This window comes from Echinops telfairi, unplaced genomic scaffold (genome assembly GCF_000313985.2).
Source record: "Echinops telfairi isolate 266 unplaced genomic scaffold, ASM31398v2 ScPeMD7_7469;HRSCAF=8507_1, whole genome shotgun sequence".
Classification (NCBI taxonomy): domain Eukaryota; kingdom Metazoa; phylum Chordata; class Mammalia; order Afrosoricida; family Tenrecidae; genus Echinops; species Echinops telfairi.
The window spans coordinates 76,563,332-76,577,462 of NW_022111373.1; the positions used below are offsets into that span (position 1 = coordinate 76,563,332).

A 14,131-nucleotide genomic window follows, 5' to 3' on the forward strand; every position below is an offset into this window, starting at 1 on the left:
ATCCAGACTGTAGGTTGAATCATGATAAGTAAACTAATAAATGGTAACCTAGAATAGCTGGCTCTATTCTGCAATCCTATCACCTTGCTGCCAATTCAAAGAGTAATCTTAGTCCAATTGTATAGTGATCAAATAAACCAATGCCTAAGTAATAGCATTGGCCTTATAGTAATGGGCTTAACATTTTTAAAATGCAGCTCATCTGAGAATTTTCTTTACCATTGGCACTTTAGAATTATTTTTCATACATACCAATACATTTTCAAGAAGTTTTTCCAAGTGATAAGTAGAAAATGTGTAAAATCTCTTTAATGATTGAATATAGGATGGTGGCATAATGGCTGCATACTGGGCTGCTATGTGTCAGGTCAGCAGTTTGCAATCACCAGCCGCTCCTTGGGAGACAGAGTGTGAGTCACTATTAGTTGGCTTCGACTTGATGGCAGTGAGGTTTTTAATAAAAATTCAGGAAAAATTCTTTTTAACTTTGCAAAAACCAGTTGTTAAGTAAATTTTGTAACTAGGCAATGAGAATTACTTATTAATATGCTTATATTTTAATAGAATAATCATTACTGTAATTTATTTTATGTAGTCATCACTTTTTAAAAAATAACAACTTGGCATAAAACAATGACCATCTCCATGTTGAGGTTATTAAAGACAACATAAGAAATGAGGCCTTTGGTGGCTTTTCTTTACCATTCAGAGAAAGACAAAACCAAAACCAAACTCACAGCCTTCGAGTGGAGTCCAACTCATGGTGACCCTGTAGGACTGAGTAGAACTGCCCGTGGGTTTGCGAGACTGCAGATCGTCACAGGAATAGAAGGCCTCCTCAGCCTCTCCAAAGAAAGAGAAAAGGAGAGACAGAGGAAGAGAAATAAATGTGAAATCTTTTTCTGTCTTTAATTTTACATTTCTCTTCCTCCTCCTAAGGATTATTTGGAAAAACTAAATTCCTTATAAAGAAAGATACATGAAGATGTACTGTTATTTTAAAGTGTTTTATCAATGTTAAACTTTAAGCAACTGGAGATAAAAAGAAAATAAACTGACTAACTTAAGGCGCTTACATTCTAAAGCATTGATTTAGATGAGAATTGAACTCTTCCTATGACTTTTTGCCCACCGCCTTATGAATGAGTAGAATGCCATGGTTTTAACTCTCCTAGCTGATTTTCAGACTTTTTTTATCTTTCAATGGCCAAGATGAAGGGAGACAAAGAGACAAGTTTAGCAGGATTAGAAGACCGGCACCTTCCCTTGAAAAACCTGTCTTGCTTGTAAAGATGCATTCTGAGGTTCAGCACATAATTAATCACCTGCTTTTAGTCTAGCTATGTAGGTACTGCCTAATTAAAAGAAATCAAAAGAATGACTCAAACATGTGATTGGAATTTGAATGAGTCCTAAATTCCTTCCCAATATGTCAGAGTACCTGTATCCTGATGGCAAAGGTAGGAGGCAAGAGAATAAAAACATTTTTTTTCCTGATCCTCCTCAACCTAACTTGGTATTGCTGTCTGCCAGTTCCGCTCAGACTGAGCAGGAGCAGGGTAGGAGCGTGTTTGTGTTCAGAAAGCCACAGGGACAAGGCAGCAACTCTCCATATTCCTTAGGATGACCTCCTGGTTCCTTCTTTACCTGTCATGGGTGTTCTTTATCATGTCAAACCTGAATTCTCGCGCCCCACTTCTCCCCACCGAAGGAGATTGAGTTCTTTTCTTGGCCATGGCACTTACTGTGCCGAAGAGGTTTCAGCAGGCCTTCCAGGCCAAGGCAGGTTGAGAAGAAAGCTCTGGTGATGTCCTCCAGAAACCAGATAATTAAATGAATACTCTGAACCACAATGGTTCAGTATGGTTTGATGATGGGGTTGGCTCTGGATCAGGCAACATTTCATTCTGTTGTGTGCAGGGTCTCCATCAGTAGGGGCTGACTCATCCTCTTCACAACAGAAACCCATCGTAGGCAAGATAACATCATTGAGAAATTAGATCTGATTTTTCCTCGTGTGATTGTGTATGCTTAGAATAGCTCAACCAAAATAGAGAGTTAGGTTGGTTTTTACCTAAACTAATTGCAATTTCACCTAGCTTTATATAAAGTACTTTTCAAAGAAGTGGGAGATTTTCTTTTTATAACTTCATTGCTAAAATAACTACTCTGATATCAATAAATTGACTAATTTCAAGATATATGATTGAGTAATGCTGACTGAGAGAGGATGTTTGAATTCTTTAATAAAATTTCAGTGAAAACATATATTGTTATCTTCTAGGACCTGGGACTGAAAATACTGAAGTTTTGCCACACACAGAAAAGGTTGGTCTATATAGTTAAGATGAACTACATAGATAATGAGTTTAGTTTTGTTTTTTAATTATGTTGATTAAAATATCAAGTTCATTTAGGTGTTTCATCTAGACAGGAATACAAAAGTCATTTCAAATAGAAATCTCTTCTTGTCTAACAATTCTAATAAAATAATATTTTCATAATCTGTGTTTTTTAGCTAGCAATGTAAGCCTCTCATTCTTTATCTAGGGGAGAACCATGTCAATTGTTACCAAACCAGTTGCTGAGATGAAATAACAAAAATACCTCGTTGGTTTGTCTGTTATCTGTTCCTTTAATATCTCCTCCTAGATACTACCATCTTCTTCTAGTTGCTCTGGGTCAAGTGACTGACTGCCTTGGCTTTGCCTTCTGCTTGGTGCTTTGGGGAAGCCGAGGACTGTGAGACTGACTGTACCCACAAGGAACCTGGGCTCTTTCAGAGATACCAAGCAAAGCAAGTGCTCGCTTACCCGTATCTGTATCTTAATTCATCCTAGCTCTGCCTGCTTCCATACTTTGTTCAAAATGGGAGCCAGAAGGCAGGGGAAACATGATGAAATTTGGAACCAGATAGGCCTTCATTCCAGTGCCATCCATACAATGCTAAATAGCACCATCTGTTTCATGGGGTCATTGTAAGAACTGAGTGAAATGGTGTTTCATGGTGCCTGGCACCTCAAACTCACTGCTATGCAGTCAATCCTGACTCATAGCGACCCTGGCAGTTGGTGTTTCATAGATGGATCTTTCACTTCTTGCACAAATCTTTACTTCTCTGAGGATTCTGTGTGATCTTGATCAAAGTAATTGTTCCATCTTTATCTTTCATTACTCACTGATTATATCAGTGTTTCCCAATCACTTGATGTTCAGGGAAAAGTCATTTTTGGGGACAAAAACATTTGGATAAGTCTGAATTCTAAAGCTTCCACTTAAAGATTTCCCTTACACATGCTTCCAAAAATCCTGTTTAACTTTGTTTATCCAAGAATTTTCTCATGAGAGTTCCCTCCACAACCCAGAAAAACTATAGTGCTCTGTGGCACTGTTTGATACCAATGTAGGCCATTTGTGGATTGCATACAACGCTTGATGACATTATTTATGCCTATGCCTCAGTATTTTTGTCTTAAATCTTTAGTTTAAAATGAAGATCCTTTAAGGCAGAGCCCATGATACAGTTTATTATATCTAAATCTTTGAAATCAGTAAGCAAAGAACTTCAAATAGGAGGGAGGCCAGGAGGTGTAACTTAAAGAATTGGTAGAATTATTGAATTGCTTCCTAATTACCTTTCTTTTTCTCACCTCCCACCCCAACAGTTTTTTGTTTTTTGCTGTTGTATAGTATATTTGTTTTCGAAAACCTGGTTTTTTATTTTTTTTATATACATAAATCATTTTATTGGGGCTTTTACAACCCTTTTAACGACCCACACATCAATTGTATCAAGCACATTTGTACATTGTTGTCATCATCATTTTCAAAACATTTTCTTTCTGCTTGAGTCCTTGATATCAGCATCTCTTTTTTCCCACCCTCCCTCCCTCGTGAACCCTTGGTAAATTATAAATTATTATTATTTTCATATCTTACACTGCATGCTGTCTCCCTTCACCCACATTTCTGTTTTTCATTCCTCTTTGAGGCGACGGGATTATACATCAATCATTGTGATTGGTTCCCCTTTTATCCCCTTTTTCCCGTCACCTTTCCCCTACCCTCATGGTGTCACTACTCCTATTATTATTCCTGAGAGGTTTATCTGTTCTGGATTCCACGAGTTGAGGGCTTTTATCTGTACCAGTATCCATGCTCCATTCTGGCCGGATTTGGACAGTAAAACTAGGGTCATAATAGTTGGGGGGCAGGGAAGCATTAAAGAACTAGAGGAATGTTGTGTGTTTTGTCAGTGCTATACTGCACCCTTGCTGGCTCGTCTCTTCTTTGTGTAAGGGGATGTCCAATTGTCTACAGATGGACTTTGGATCTCCATTCCGCCCCACCTCATTCACATTGATATGATTGTTTTGGGTCTTCTGATGCCTGATACCTACACCCATCAACACCTCATGGTCACACAGGCTGGTGTGCTTCTTCCATGTGGGCTTTCTTGTTTCCCTGCTAGATGGCCGCTTATTTAACTTCAAGCCTTTAAGACACCAGACGCTGTATCTTCTAATAGCCAGGTACCATCAGCATTTTTTTTTACCACATTTGCTTATGCACCCATTTTTACTTCAGCAGTCGTGTTGGAAAGTGAGTGTCACAGAATGCCACATTATTAGAGCAAAGTGTTCTTGCATTGAAGGACTTTGAGTACTTGAGTAGAGCCCCAATGCCTGTCTGCTCCCTTGATACTTAACATATAAATATGTGTACATAGATCTATATCCCTATCATTATATATTAATATATTTACATATGTACATGCCTATATTTATGCCTTTATAAATGTCTTTTGCCTCCTAGTTCTTCTAATTTCTTTTACTTTCCTCCTGTCCCACTTTCATGTTCAACCTTTGTTCAGTTCTCAGTAATTCCTCTTGGCTACATTGCACTTGATTGAACCCTGCCAGGTGTTCTACATCCTTCTCACCATCGATTTTAGATCTCTTGTTCCCTTGTCCCTAGGTTTGTTGGCTACCCCTCCCTTTCCCTCACCTCCCCCTCTCCTGTCCTCCTGGAACTATTTTTTTTTGGCTTGGGATTGTTTATCTTAACTATCTTACATAGGTTAACATGAAAAGAAAAGAAGAAGAAGAAAAAAGGACCTGTAATCAGTTCCAGGTCTGTCAGCTGACCCTTATGTATATTTTCTGATGAGTCTGATGAGGTGCCAAATCCCGCCCTCCGAGTCTGAAGTCTTATTTTTAGGATTCCTTGAGGACTTCATTGCTTTGCTCTCCTTGCTGCTCTGTTGCACTCCCTTCGTGTTTCACCCCAGTGTGTGTGTGTGTGTGTGTGTGTGTGTGTCGTCCAGACGCACAATTTCTGCACTGTGTCTCCAGTGCTGTCCCCTGCAGCATTGTGGGTCAGTGGGGGGATGTCATGTCTCGTGGTGTGGCCAGCCCTATGGTCCTCTCTGCTTTGGTTGCTCTGAGCAGGAGTGTCATCCTCTGGGCTTGGTGTGCCAGGGATGTGGTTCTCTCTCTCCATCTTAGTTTGCTCCCATGTGGTGTGGGCAGACTCACTACTCTCCCCGGGCTGTATCTTCAGTGTTGCCCTCTGTAGTGCAATCTTCTGGGGGAGGGGGACCGCATAGGTAGGATTGGGGCTGGCCCCACAGACCTCTCTATTAGTTCACTGCTTCATGCCAGTGTGTTGCCCTCAAGGCTTAGCATACCAGGTTGAGGTCTGGTCTGGCTTTTAATTTAAAAATAAATATCTTATTAATTGGGAGTTAATACATAAAGCATATCATTCCATAGTTCAATTACATCAAGCATTATTGTCCAAGTGCTATGACAATCAGTTTCCAAACATTCTTTTTTCTTTCTTTACTCCTTGACATCGTTTCCCTTTTACCAACGCACCCCCACCATCAGTGTACCCCCCCAAAAAACACCTTATTTAACCTGCTGTCCCTATAGATTCATCAGTTGCATATACCAAAAAACAGAACAACAAGTAACACAACTTCAAGAGTGTAACCTCCAATGACATAACTCCTGTGAGATACACCCTAATATAAATGAGCAAAAACAATACAAAACAAAACAAAAATACAGAAAATGTTGAAAACCAAATTAGGTCCATCATGCATCAGAGGGGGAATCAACTGACAAGTTTTTGGTTTTTATTTTTAATCATTTTATTGGGAGCTCTTACAGATATCCTAACATTCCATAGTTCAATCACATTAAGCCGTGTTATACAATTGCTACCACATTTAGTTTCAAAACATTTTCTTCTTGAACTCCTTGACATCTGCTCCCATTTAATTTTTCTCCTCCCTTCGCTATACCCCCTGCAACCCTTATTATTATTATTATTATTATTGCCATATCTTAAACATTTACTATAGCTACTCACATACAATTCTGTTGTTTTGAGCCCATCGAGTGGGGTTATATAGTCACCAGTGCTATCAGCTTCTAGTCCTCCTTTCCCTCCACCCTCTCTTCCCATACCTTCAGGGAACCATTAAGCTTGTTACTGTTTCTGAAGGGTTATCTATCTAGGATTTTATGTATCAAATAATCTTAAATATACAGATGAACCTTCAAAAATCTGACATGATTAATGAGGTAAAACAAAAAAAACTATAATCATAAGAGGAGGAAATATTAAAGAACTAGAGGGTAGTTATGTGGTTCATCCACACTCTGGATTTATCATCCTTTCCATGTGGCTCTTCTGAAAGGGTCCAATTATCTTACAGTTGGATTTTCGGTCTCCACTACATCCATACCCTTTCACCTCGATTTGGTTGCTTGTTTTTGAACTTCTGATATGTTTTCCCGTCAACACTTGATGATCACTCAGACTGGGGTTGTTCTTCCAGGTAGGCTTTGTTCTTCCCAGCTAGATGGCCACTTGTTTAAGCTTTTAAGACCCCAGACACTATAGCTTTTGATAGCTAGGCACCATCAGCTTTCTTCACCACATTTGCTTATGCACCCATTTTGTCTTCAGTGATCATGTCAGAAAGATGAGTATCATATGATGACACATTATTAGAACAAGCCATTCTTGTACTCAGGCAAAATTCAAATAGAAGCCTAAAGTCCATCTGCTTCCTTGTTGCATATGCATACATATACATATATAAACAAATGCACATATATTAATATATGTATATACATATCTTTTTCTCCTACCCCACTATTATGTTTACCCATCATTCACCTCTCATTAATTCCTCTCATATACAAATTGATTGAACAAACATGACCAGAAAAGCCACACCCTCCTCACTGTCAATTTTAAAACACTTACTATTCCCCTGCACCCGCCTTTGTTGACTGCCCACTCAACTCAACTCCTCCACCTCCCCTCTCATGCCCACCCTGGTCCCATTGATTCAGTTGCTGTCTCCATAAGATTGCCTATCCTGCATATCTTGTATAGATAAATACCAAACTAAAAGATAACAAACACAACATACAAATAGTCACAAGTCTAACAGAGGTCATGACATAGAACAGATGAATATCTCTGTGTTATATATAAAGAGGGACATGCTATAAACTTTCTGTTCTGACCCCATTTCTTTCAGGTTTACCTGTCCTGGGTCCTGCTTATCTGGTAACATACACCCTTTGAGTCTTCATCATATCTGAAAGGCAAGCATCCTATAAGACCACGGTGCTATTCCTGCAGTGAGGGTGGAGCGTTCTAGTGCATACACACCTTCTCCCCACCAGTTATGCCTTTAGACTTTCAGTGTGACCCTTTTGTGAGTAATCCCCAACCAGTTCAGATAGGTTGCCAAGTGATTCCCCTAGTCAGAAGTCTATGATTGAGCTTCTTCGAGGACTTCATAACTTTGCTCCCATCACTGGTCTGTTGTACTCCTATCTTGGTTTGCCCCAGGTGGACAGATCAGGCCGAGCTCGTTCCTCAAACTGTACTTTCAGGGCTGTTCTCTGCAGCACTGTCATCTAGGGAGAGGATGTCATGCCTCAAGCTGAGGCCAGCCCTGCAATCATCCTGGGAACGAGCTCTCCAAGTAGGAACATCACCCTCGTGAATTGGCACAGCAGAGTGAAGGTCTACTCTCGCTCTCCCTTTCCTGTGGAAATATAAACAAGACCCTCCTTTTGGGTTGGTTAGCATTCTGACACCCCCCCCAATGAAGGTGGTAATCCTTCCCCAAAAAATAAAAACAAAAGAAGGGGGAAAAAAAGCCCTTCAACAAAAGGGCCAAGGGGAACCGGTGCCGAAAAAAAAAGGAACAATGAATAAGGCCGGCCTTTGGCAAAACGGGGGCCCCAACCCCGGAACTAAGGGGTGGGCAAAATTTTCCCTTATGCCTGGTCTGCTGTTTGAACTTACATCAGTGGACTCATGTACTTGACCTTTTGTGCTTGGCTAACTTCACTTAGCCTAATATCCAACTCTTTCCACAAGATGAGGTGATTCATACTTCCATCACTGCTTTTTAGGGATGCATAGTATTCCATTGTGTGTATGTACCAGAGTTTTTATCCTTTCATCTATTGATGGAATTTAGGCTGTTTCCATTTTTTTGCAACTGTAAAGTGCACAGCGATGAACATTGGAGAGCAGATGTCTGGTTTTGGTCTGTTTCCTATTTCTTCTGGCTATATGCCCAGTAGTGGAATTGCTGGGTCGTATGGTAGCTCGATTTCTCTCTGTTTTAGATATCAGCAAATCACTTTCCACAGTGGCTATATGTATCTACAAGACCACCCGCAATGGATAAGAGTTCCTATCTCAACACACCCCCTCCACTATTTGTTGCTTTCTGGTTTTTTTGAATTGAGCTATCCTTGTGGGTATTAGGTGGTATCTCATGGTTGTTTTGATTTGCTTTTCCCAGATGGCTAATGATTGGGAGCATTTTCTAATCTAGTTATTGGCCATTCAGATTACCAGCATTGTGAATCTTCTGTTCATGTCTTTTACCCACCTCTTCAGTGAGCTATTCGTTTTTTCTCTTGTAAGCTTGCAAGATTCTGTAGGTATAAAGATAAACCCTTTGTTATGTCATAACTGAATCTCTTTTCCCAGTTTTTGGGCTCTCTTATTACTCTCTTGATGTACATAGTGTTTTATCTTTAGTAGGTCCCACGTCTATTTTATCTTTCTCTGGGTGTGTATCCTTCCTTATTACTGATATCCATGTATTATTCCTGGGTTTTACCTCGAGGTTTGTGATCCACTTTGAATTTGGTTTTGTGCATGGATTGATTTAAGGGTCTTGTTTCATTCTTCTGCAGACTGATACCAGTTTTTCCAGCACCATTTGTTGAAAACAGCATCTGTTTCCCATTTGTTATTTTTGGGACTTTTGTCAAAGATCAGTTGTTTTTATGCCGCTGTCTTTATTTCTGGATTTTCTGTTCTTATTCATCAGTCCAAGTATCTGCCATAATACCAGTACCATGCTGTTTTCACAACTGTGGCTGTAAATAAGTTTTGATGTCAGTTAATGCAAGCCTACCCACTTTGTTTTCCTTGAGGATTTCTTTGCCATTTCTGGGCTTCTTCCCTTTCCATACGAAGTTGGTTGGCAGTTTTTCCATTTCTTTGAAAAATCGTGTTGGAATTTATGTCAGTATTGCATTGAATTTATATAGTGCCTTTGGCAGGATTGACATATGTACAATATTGATTCTTCTGATCCAAGAACATGGGATATTCCTCCATTTTTGAAGGTCCCTTTGGTTTTTTGTAATATTCTATAGTTTTCATCATACAGATATTTTGGTTTTTTTGGTTGGGTATATCCCTAGGTATTGTGAAGGATACTATTGATCTCTTTTTCTATAGTCCCATCAGTGGTATATAGCTATCCAATTGACTTCTGCTTGTTGTCTTATATCCTGCCACTCTTCCATATTCTTCTATTGTTTCCAGCAATCCAATTGTAGAGACTTTGGGGTTCTCAATATATAAAATCTTATCATGTGAAAATAGCAATACTTTCACTTCTTCTTCCCAAACGTATACCTTTGATATCCTTCTGTTGCCTTATATTATTAGCTAGGACCTCCAGGATGATGTTGAAGTGAAATGGTGACAAGGGCCATCGTTAAGGGTTCCCCTTTTTCTGTGTGAATGTTTTAGTCTTTTCTCCATTAATTATAATATTTGCTGTTGGTTTTTCATATACAGTGAACCCTCGTTTATCGTGGTTAATCGGTTCTAGACCCTACCGTGATAAATGAAATTCCGCAAAGTAGGATTCTTTATTTGTAAATCAAATATTTTCGTAGTTAGAGCATAGAGGACATGAAAAAACACCCTTTAGTCACCATTACACTCGTATTACCCAATTTATTAAACAAAAAAGGGAAAATACAGTAAAACATTTTGGACGTTACAATTATCATTTATTATTTATTATATTATTTATGACATCAAGCGTGTACAGTATGAGCCAATCAGTGGCAGTAATGACAGAGCATGCGCTGTTATGCAAAAACCGCGATAGAATGAAGCTGCGGAAGTCGAAGCGCAAAGTGGCGAGGGTTCACTGTATAGCTTTTATTATATTGAGGTAATTTCCTTCTAATCCTATCTTCTTGAGTGCCTATATTAGGAAGGGGTGTTGAATGTTGTCAAATGCTTTTTCTGCATCTATTGATATTATCATATGGTTCTTGTCCTTTTCCTTGTTAATTTGGTGATAATGTTGATGGCTTTTTGAATGTTGAACCATCCCTGCATCCCTGGTATGAATCCCACTTGGTCATGATGGATTTTTTTAAATATATAATTTTGTATTCTTTTTTTTTTTTGGATCCTCGGCCCTCCTCCACCCCCCGACCCCTCTATAATTTTGTATTCTATTGGCCAAAATTTTGTTGAGAATTTTTGCATGTATGTCCATTAGAGATAGCGGCCTATAGTTCTCTATTGTGGGATCCATGCTTGCTTTGGTATCAGGGTTATACTAGCTTCATAGAATGTGATTTGGGAGTTTACCATCCTTTTCTAGGTTATGGAAGAGTTTGTGCAGGATTGGTGTCAGTTCTTTCCTGAATGCTTGGTAGAATTTTCCTATGACACCATCTGAGCCGAGGCTTATTTTGTTGGGAGTTCTTTAATAACGTTTTCTGTTTCTTTTGATATGAGTCTGTTTAAGTTCTTGAGATATGAAAAAATTTGGGGAAGGTTAGGTTTTCCAGGTATTTGTCCATGTCCTCCAAGTTGTTGAATCTATTTGTGTACAGTGTTTTATAGTACTGTGTAATTAGTCTTTTAATTTCATTGGAGTCTGTTGTAATTTCCCATTTCATCCCTCTTCCTGGATATTGACATCTGTTCTTGCCTATCTTTTGTTAGGTTTCCTAGCAGTTTGTCAACTCTCTTGATACTTTTGAAGAACCATCTCTTTATTCACTTGATTATTTCCATTTTTCTCCACTAATTTATCTCCATCCTGATTTTTATAATTTCCTTTTCTTTTTCTATTTTGTAGATTATTCTATTGACTCTCTTCCAACTGCTGAAGATCTTGTGATAGGGTATCACAAGTCTCTCTTCCTTCTTCATATGTGCATCTATCACTATCAAGTATGCTCTGATGACTATCTTTGTTGTATCCCATAGATTTTGGTATGGTGTAGCCTCATTCTCATTAGTTCCTAGAAACCCCATTTTTGCCTCTAATTTGGGCCCAAACCTAGTCCTTTTAAAGAAATAAGTTATTTAACTTCCATGTATTTGCCCTTGTTTTCTTTCTTTTATTTATTTACAGCTTTATGGTATAGTGGTCAGAGAGTCAAGTCAGTGTGACCTCTTCATGGTTAAATTTCTGAAGCCTGACTTGTGTCCCAGCATTTGGTCAATTTTCAATTACGTGTTGTGTGCACTTGAAAAGAATGTGTGATTTTCTTGTAGTTGGGTGGAGAGCTGTGAATATATCTATCAGGTTGAGTTGTCTGATTGTAGAGTTTAATTCTGTAGCCTCTTTGTTGAGCTTCTTGGATAGCTTCTTGGATATGGCTTTCTTGGATAGAGGTGTATTGAAGTCTCCTATTCATCTTTTGAAGGATTTGGTTGGCAAATTTTGCAGGTCTCTCATTTAGGCATATATTTATTATGCTCACGGACTCTTGGTCTACTGCTCCCTTAAGCATTATATAGTACCCATAGTTATCTCTTGTTATGCCCTACACCTTTACATCAATTTTGTCAGAGATTAGGATTGCAACTCCTGCTTCTTTTAGCTTGCCATTTGCATGATATACTTTTCACCATCTTTTAACCCTCAACCTGTATTAGTATGTGAGCTTGAGATGTGTCTCCAGTAGACAACTGATTAATGAGCTTCGATTTCTAATCCAGTCTGGTAACCATTGTCTTATAATGGCTGAATTCAGACCATTAACATTCAGAGTAATTACAGTCATCTGTGGATTCTTTGCTGAATTATCATACATTTTGTGTTAGGTATTTTCCTACCTACCTCCTTAGCTGTGTGTTGTGTATGTGTGGAAGATTCGTTTTTGTCTTTTCTCCATTGGATGAATGACATCTTGGGCATTGCTTACAGTGAAGTGTTACACTCATATTTATGTTCTGTGGGTGTTGGTCTTCTGTCCAAACTGAGTTGGAAAGTAATTTTTATAGTGCTGGGTTTTTTTCTTTTTAACATAGTCTCTTAATTTTTCTTTATTCAAGAAAACTCTTATCTCACCTTCTAATTTTTGATGGTGAGTTTAGCAGGATAGAGGATTCTTGGGCTGCATTTAATCTCCTTTGAAGTTTGGAGGATGGTACTCCATTCTCTCATCTTTTCTACTGGTAAGTGTGACCATATACTTATCTGATTACCTTCATAGGTGACTGCATTTTTTCCTCTGGCTGATCTTAGGGTTTTCTCCTTTTCCTCAAAAGTTGGATAATTTGACTACTTTATGTGTTGATGTGTTCTTCCTGGGATTCAGTCGAATTGCTGCCCTCTCTGATTCCTGGATGATTGGAGGAATACTTGGAATTGGCTTCACAACGGTGTTGAGTTGCATATACTTTCTCACTGGGGTTGGGTCTCTCCTTAGAAAGCTGGGTTATATATCCAGAGGGCCTAGCTGCACCCTTGCTATTATTGGGGTATGCAGGAGCTAGGCAATGGGATTATCCCACTATGGATTAAGATCTGTTGGCTGCAGTAGTCTCCAGCATCCAGCACCTCCAGAAGGCCACATTAACATCCTTGTAATACCCTAAAGGAGCAGTCTTTCCTGGCCCTCCTCCAAGCCCAGGAGCAAGCTTGTGTGAGGATGGCCTGCCACACGTGAATAATGGGCTGGTGGCACCTGGACTCAGGCGAGTTGCTTTGTGGAGGGAGAGGGAGCACACATCAGCAGACAGCTGTAGAGACCGTGGGCTGTAAGGGAGCGGGCTCAGGCATTTAGCTGGGCGCGGGGGAAAAACCTGCATGAGCAGCTGGCACAGATCACTTGAGCACCTGATGGTGCGAGTGGGATGCTAGTGGCTTGGGAAGAGCAGGCTGGCAGCATGCAGATTCAGGGGTTTTGCTGTGAGGAGGGGGAGGGAACACACGTGGGCATCTGGTGGCACAGGAAACATGGGCATAGGGCAAGTCACAAGGGGAGGGAGTAACCCAAGGGATCAAGACACACTAATCTGTGGGGTAAGAAACGCAGGAGCACATGTATGTGAAGGGACAGGAGCACATGTATGTGAGGGAGTTATTGCAGGAGAACAAGGAAAGCAGGGGCCCCTGGGGATGGGGTGACCCAGGGAACCCTGGCTATGTGTCACTGGTGCTGTGGAACAATGGGGATCATACTGTTTGGCTCTCCAGTGTGGGTGAATCCAGGGGGACCCATGTCATGGAAAGTACAGCTGAGCCGCCTGTGGGTAACCTGCCAAAAGTTCCCCAGGGTGCTTCCACATAAGGGCTATGACCAATTCTCTCCAATTGGCCCCCTCATCTGCAGCTCTGGCGACCACTCACAGGAAACTGCAGACATGTGTCTCAACATCAAAGTCATCTTCCCGGAAGTCCCTTTTCCCAACAGTTTTATTGGTACATAATTTCCATATCATGCAATTGAGTTGTTTAATTGTTCAGTCATATCACGGTGAATTGTACAATCATCACCACATTTATCTTAGAGCACCC

The 14,131-nt window shown here is 39.9% G+C and overlaps 1 protein-coding gene across 1 annotated transcript in view; it reads left to right on the forward strand.

Moving 5' to 3' along the window:
- ANKRD31 (ankyrin repeat domain 31) overlaps positions 1–14,131 on the forward strand; it is a 165,688-nt gene that overhangs the window by 52,683 nt on the left and 98,874 nt on the right. The window contains exon 6 of the mRNA XM_045285221.1: positions 2,285–2,328. Coding sequence (XP_045141156.1) covers positions 2,285–2,328 — 44 coding nt within the window. The remainder of the gene's footprint in view (positions 1–2,284; positions 2,329–14,131) is intronic.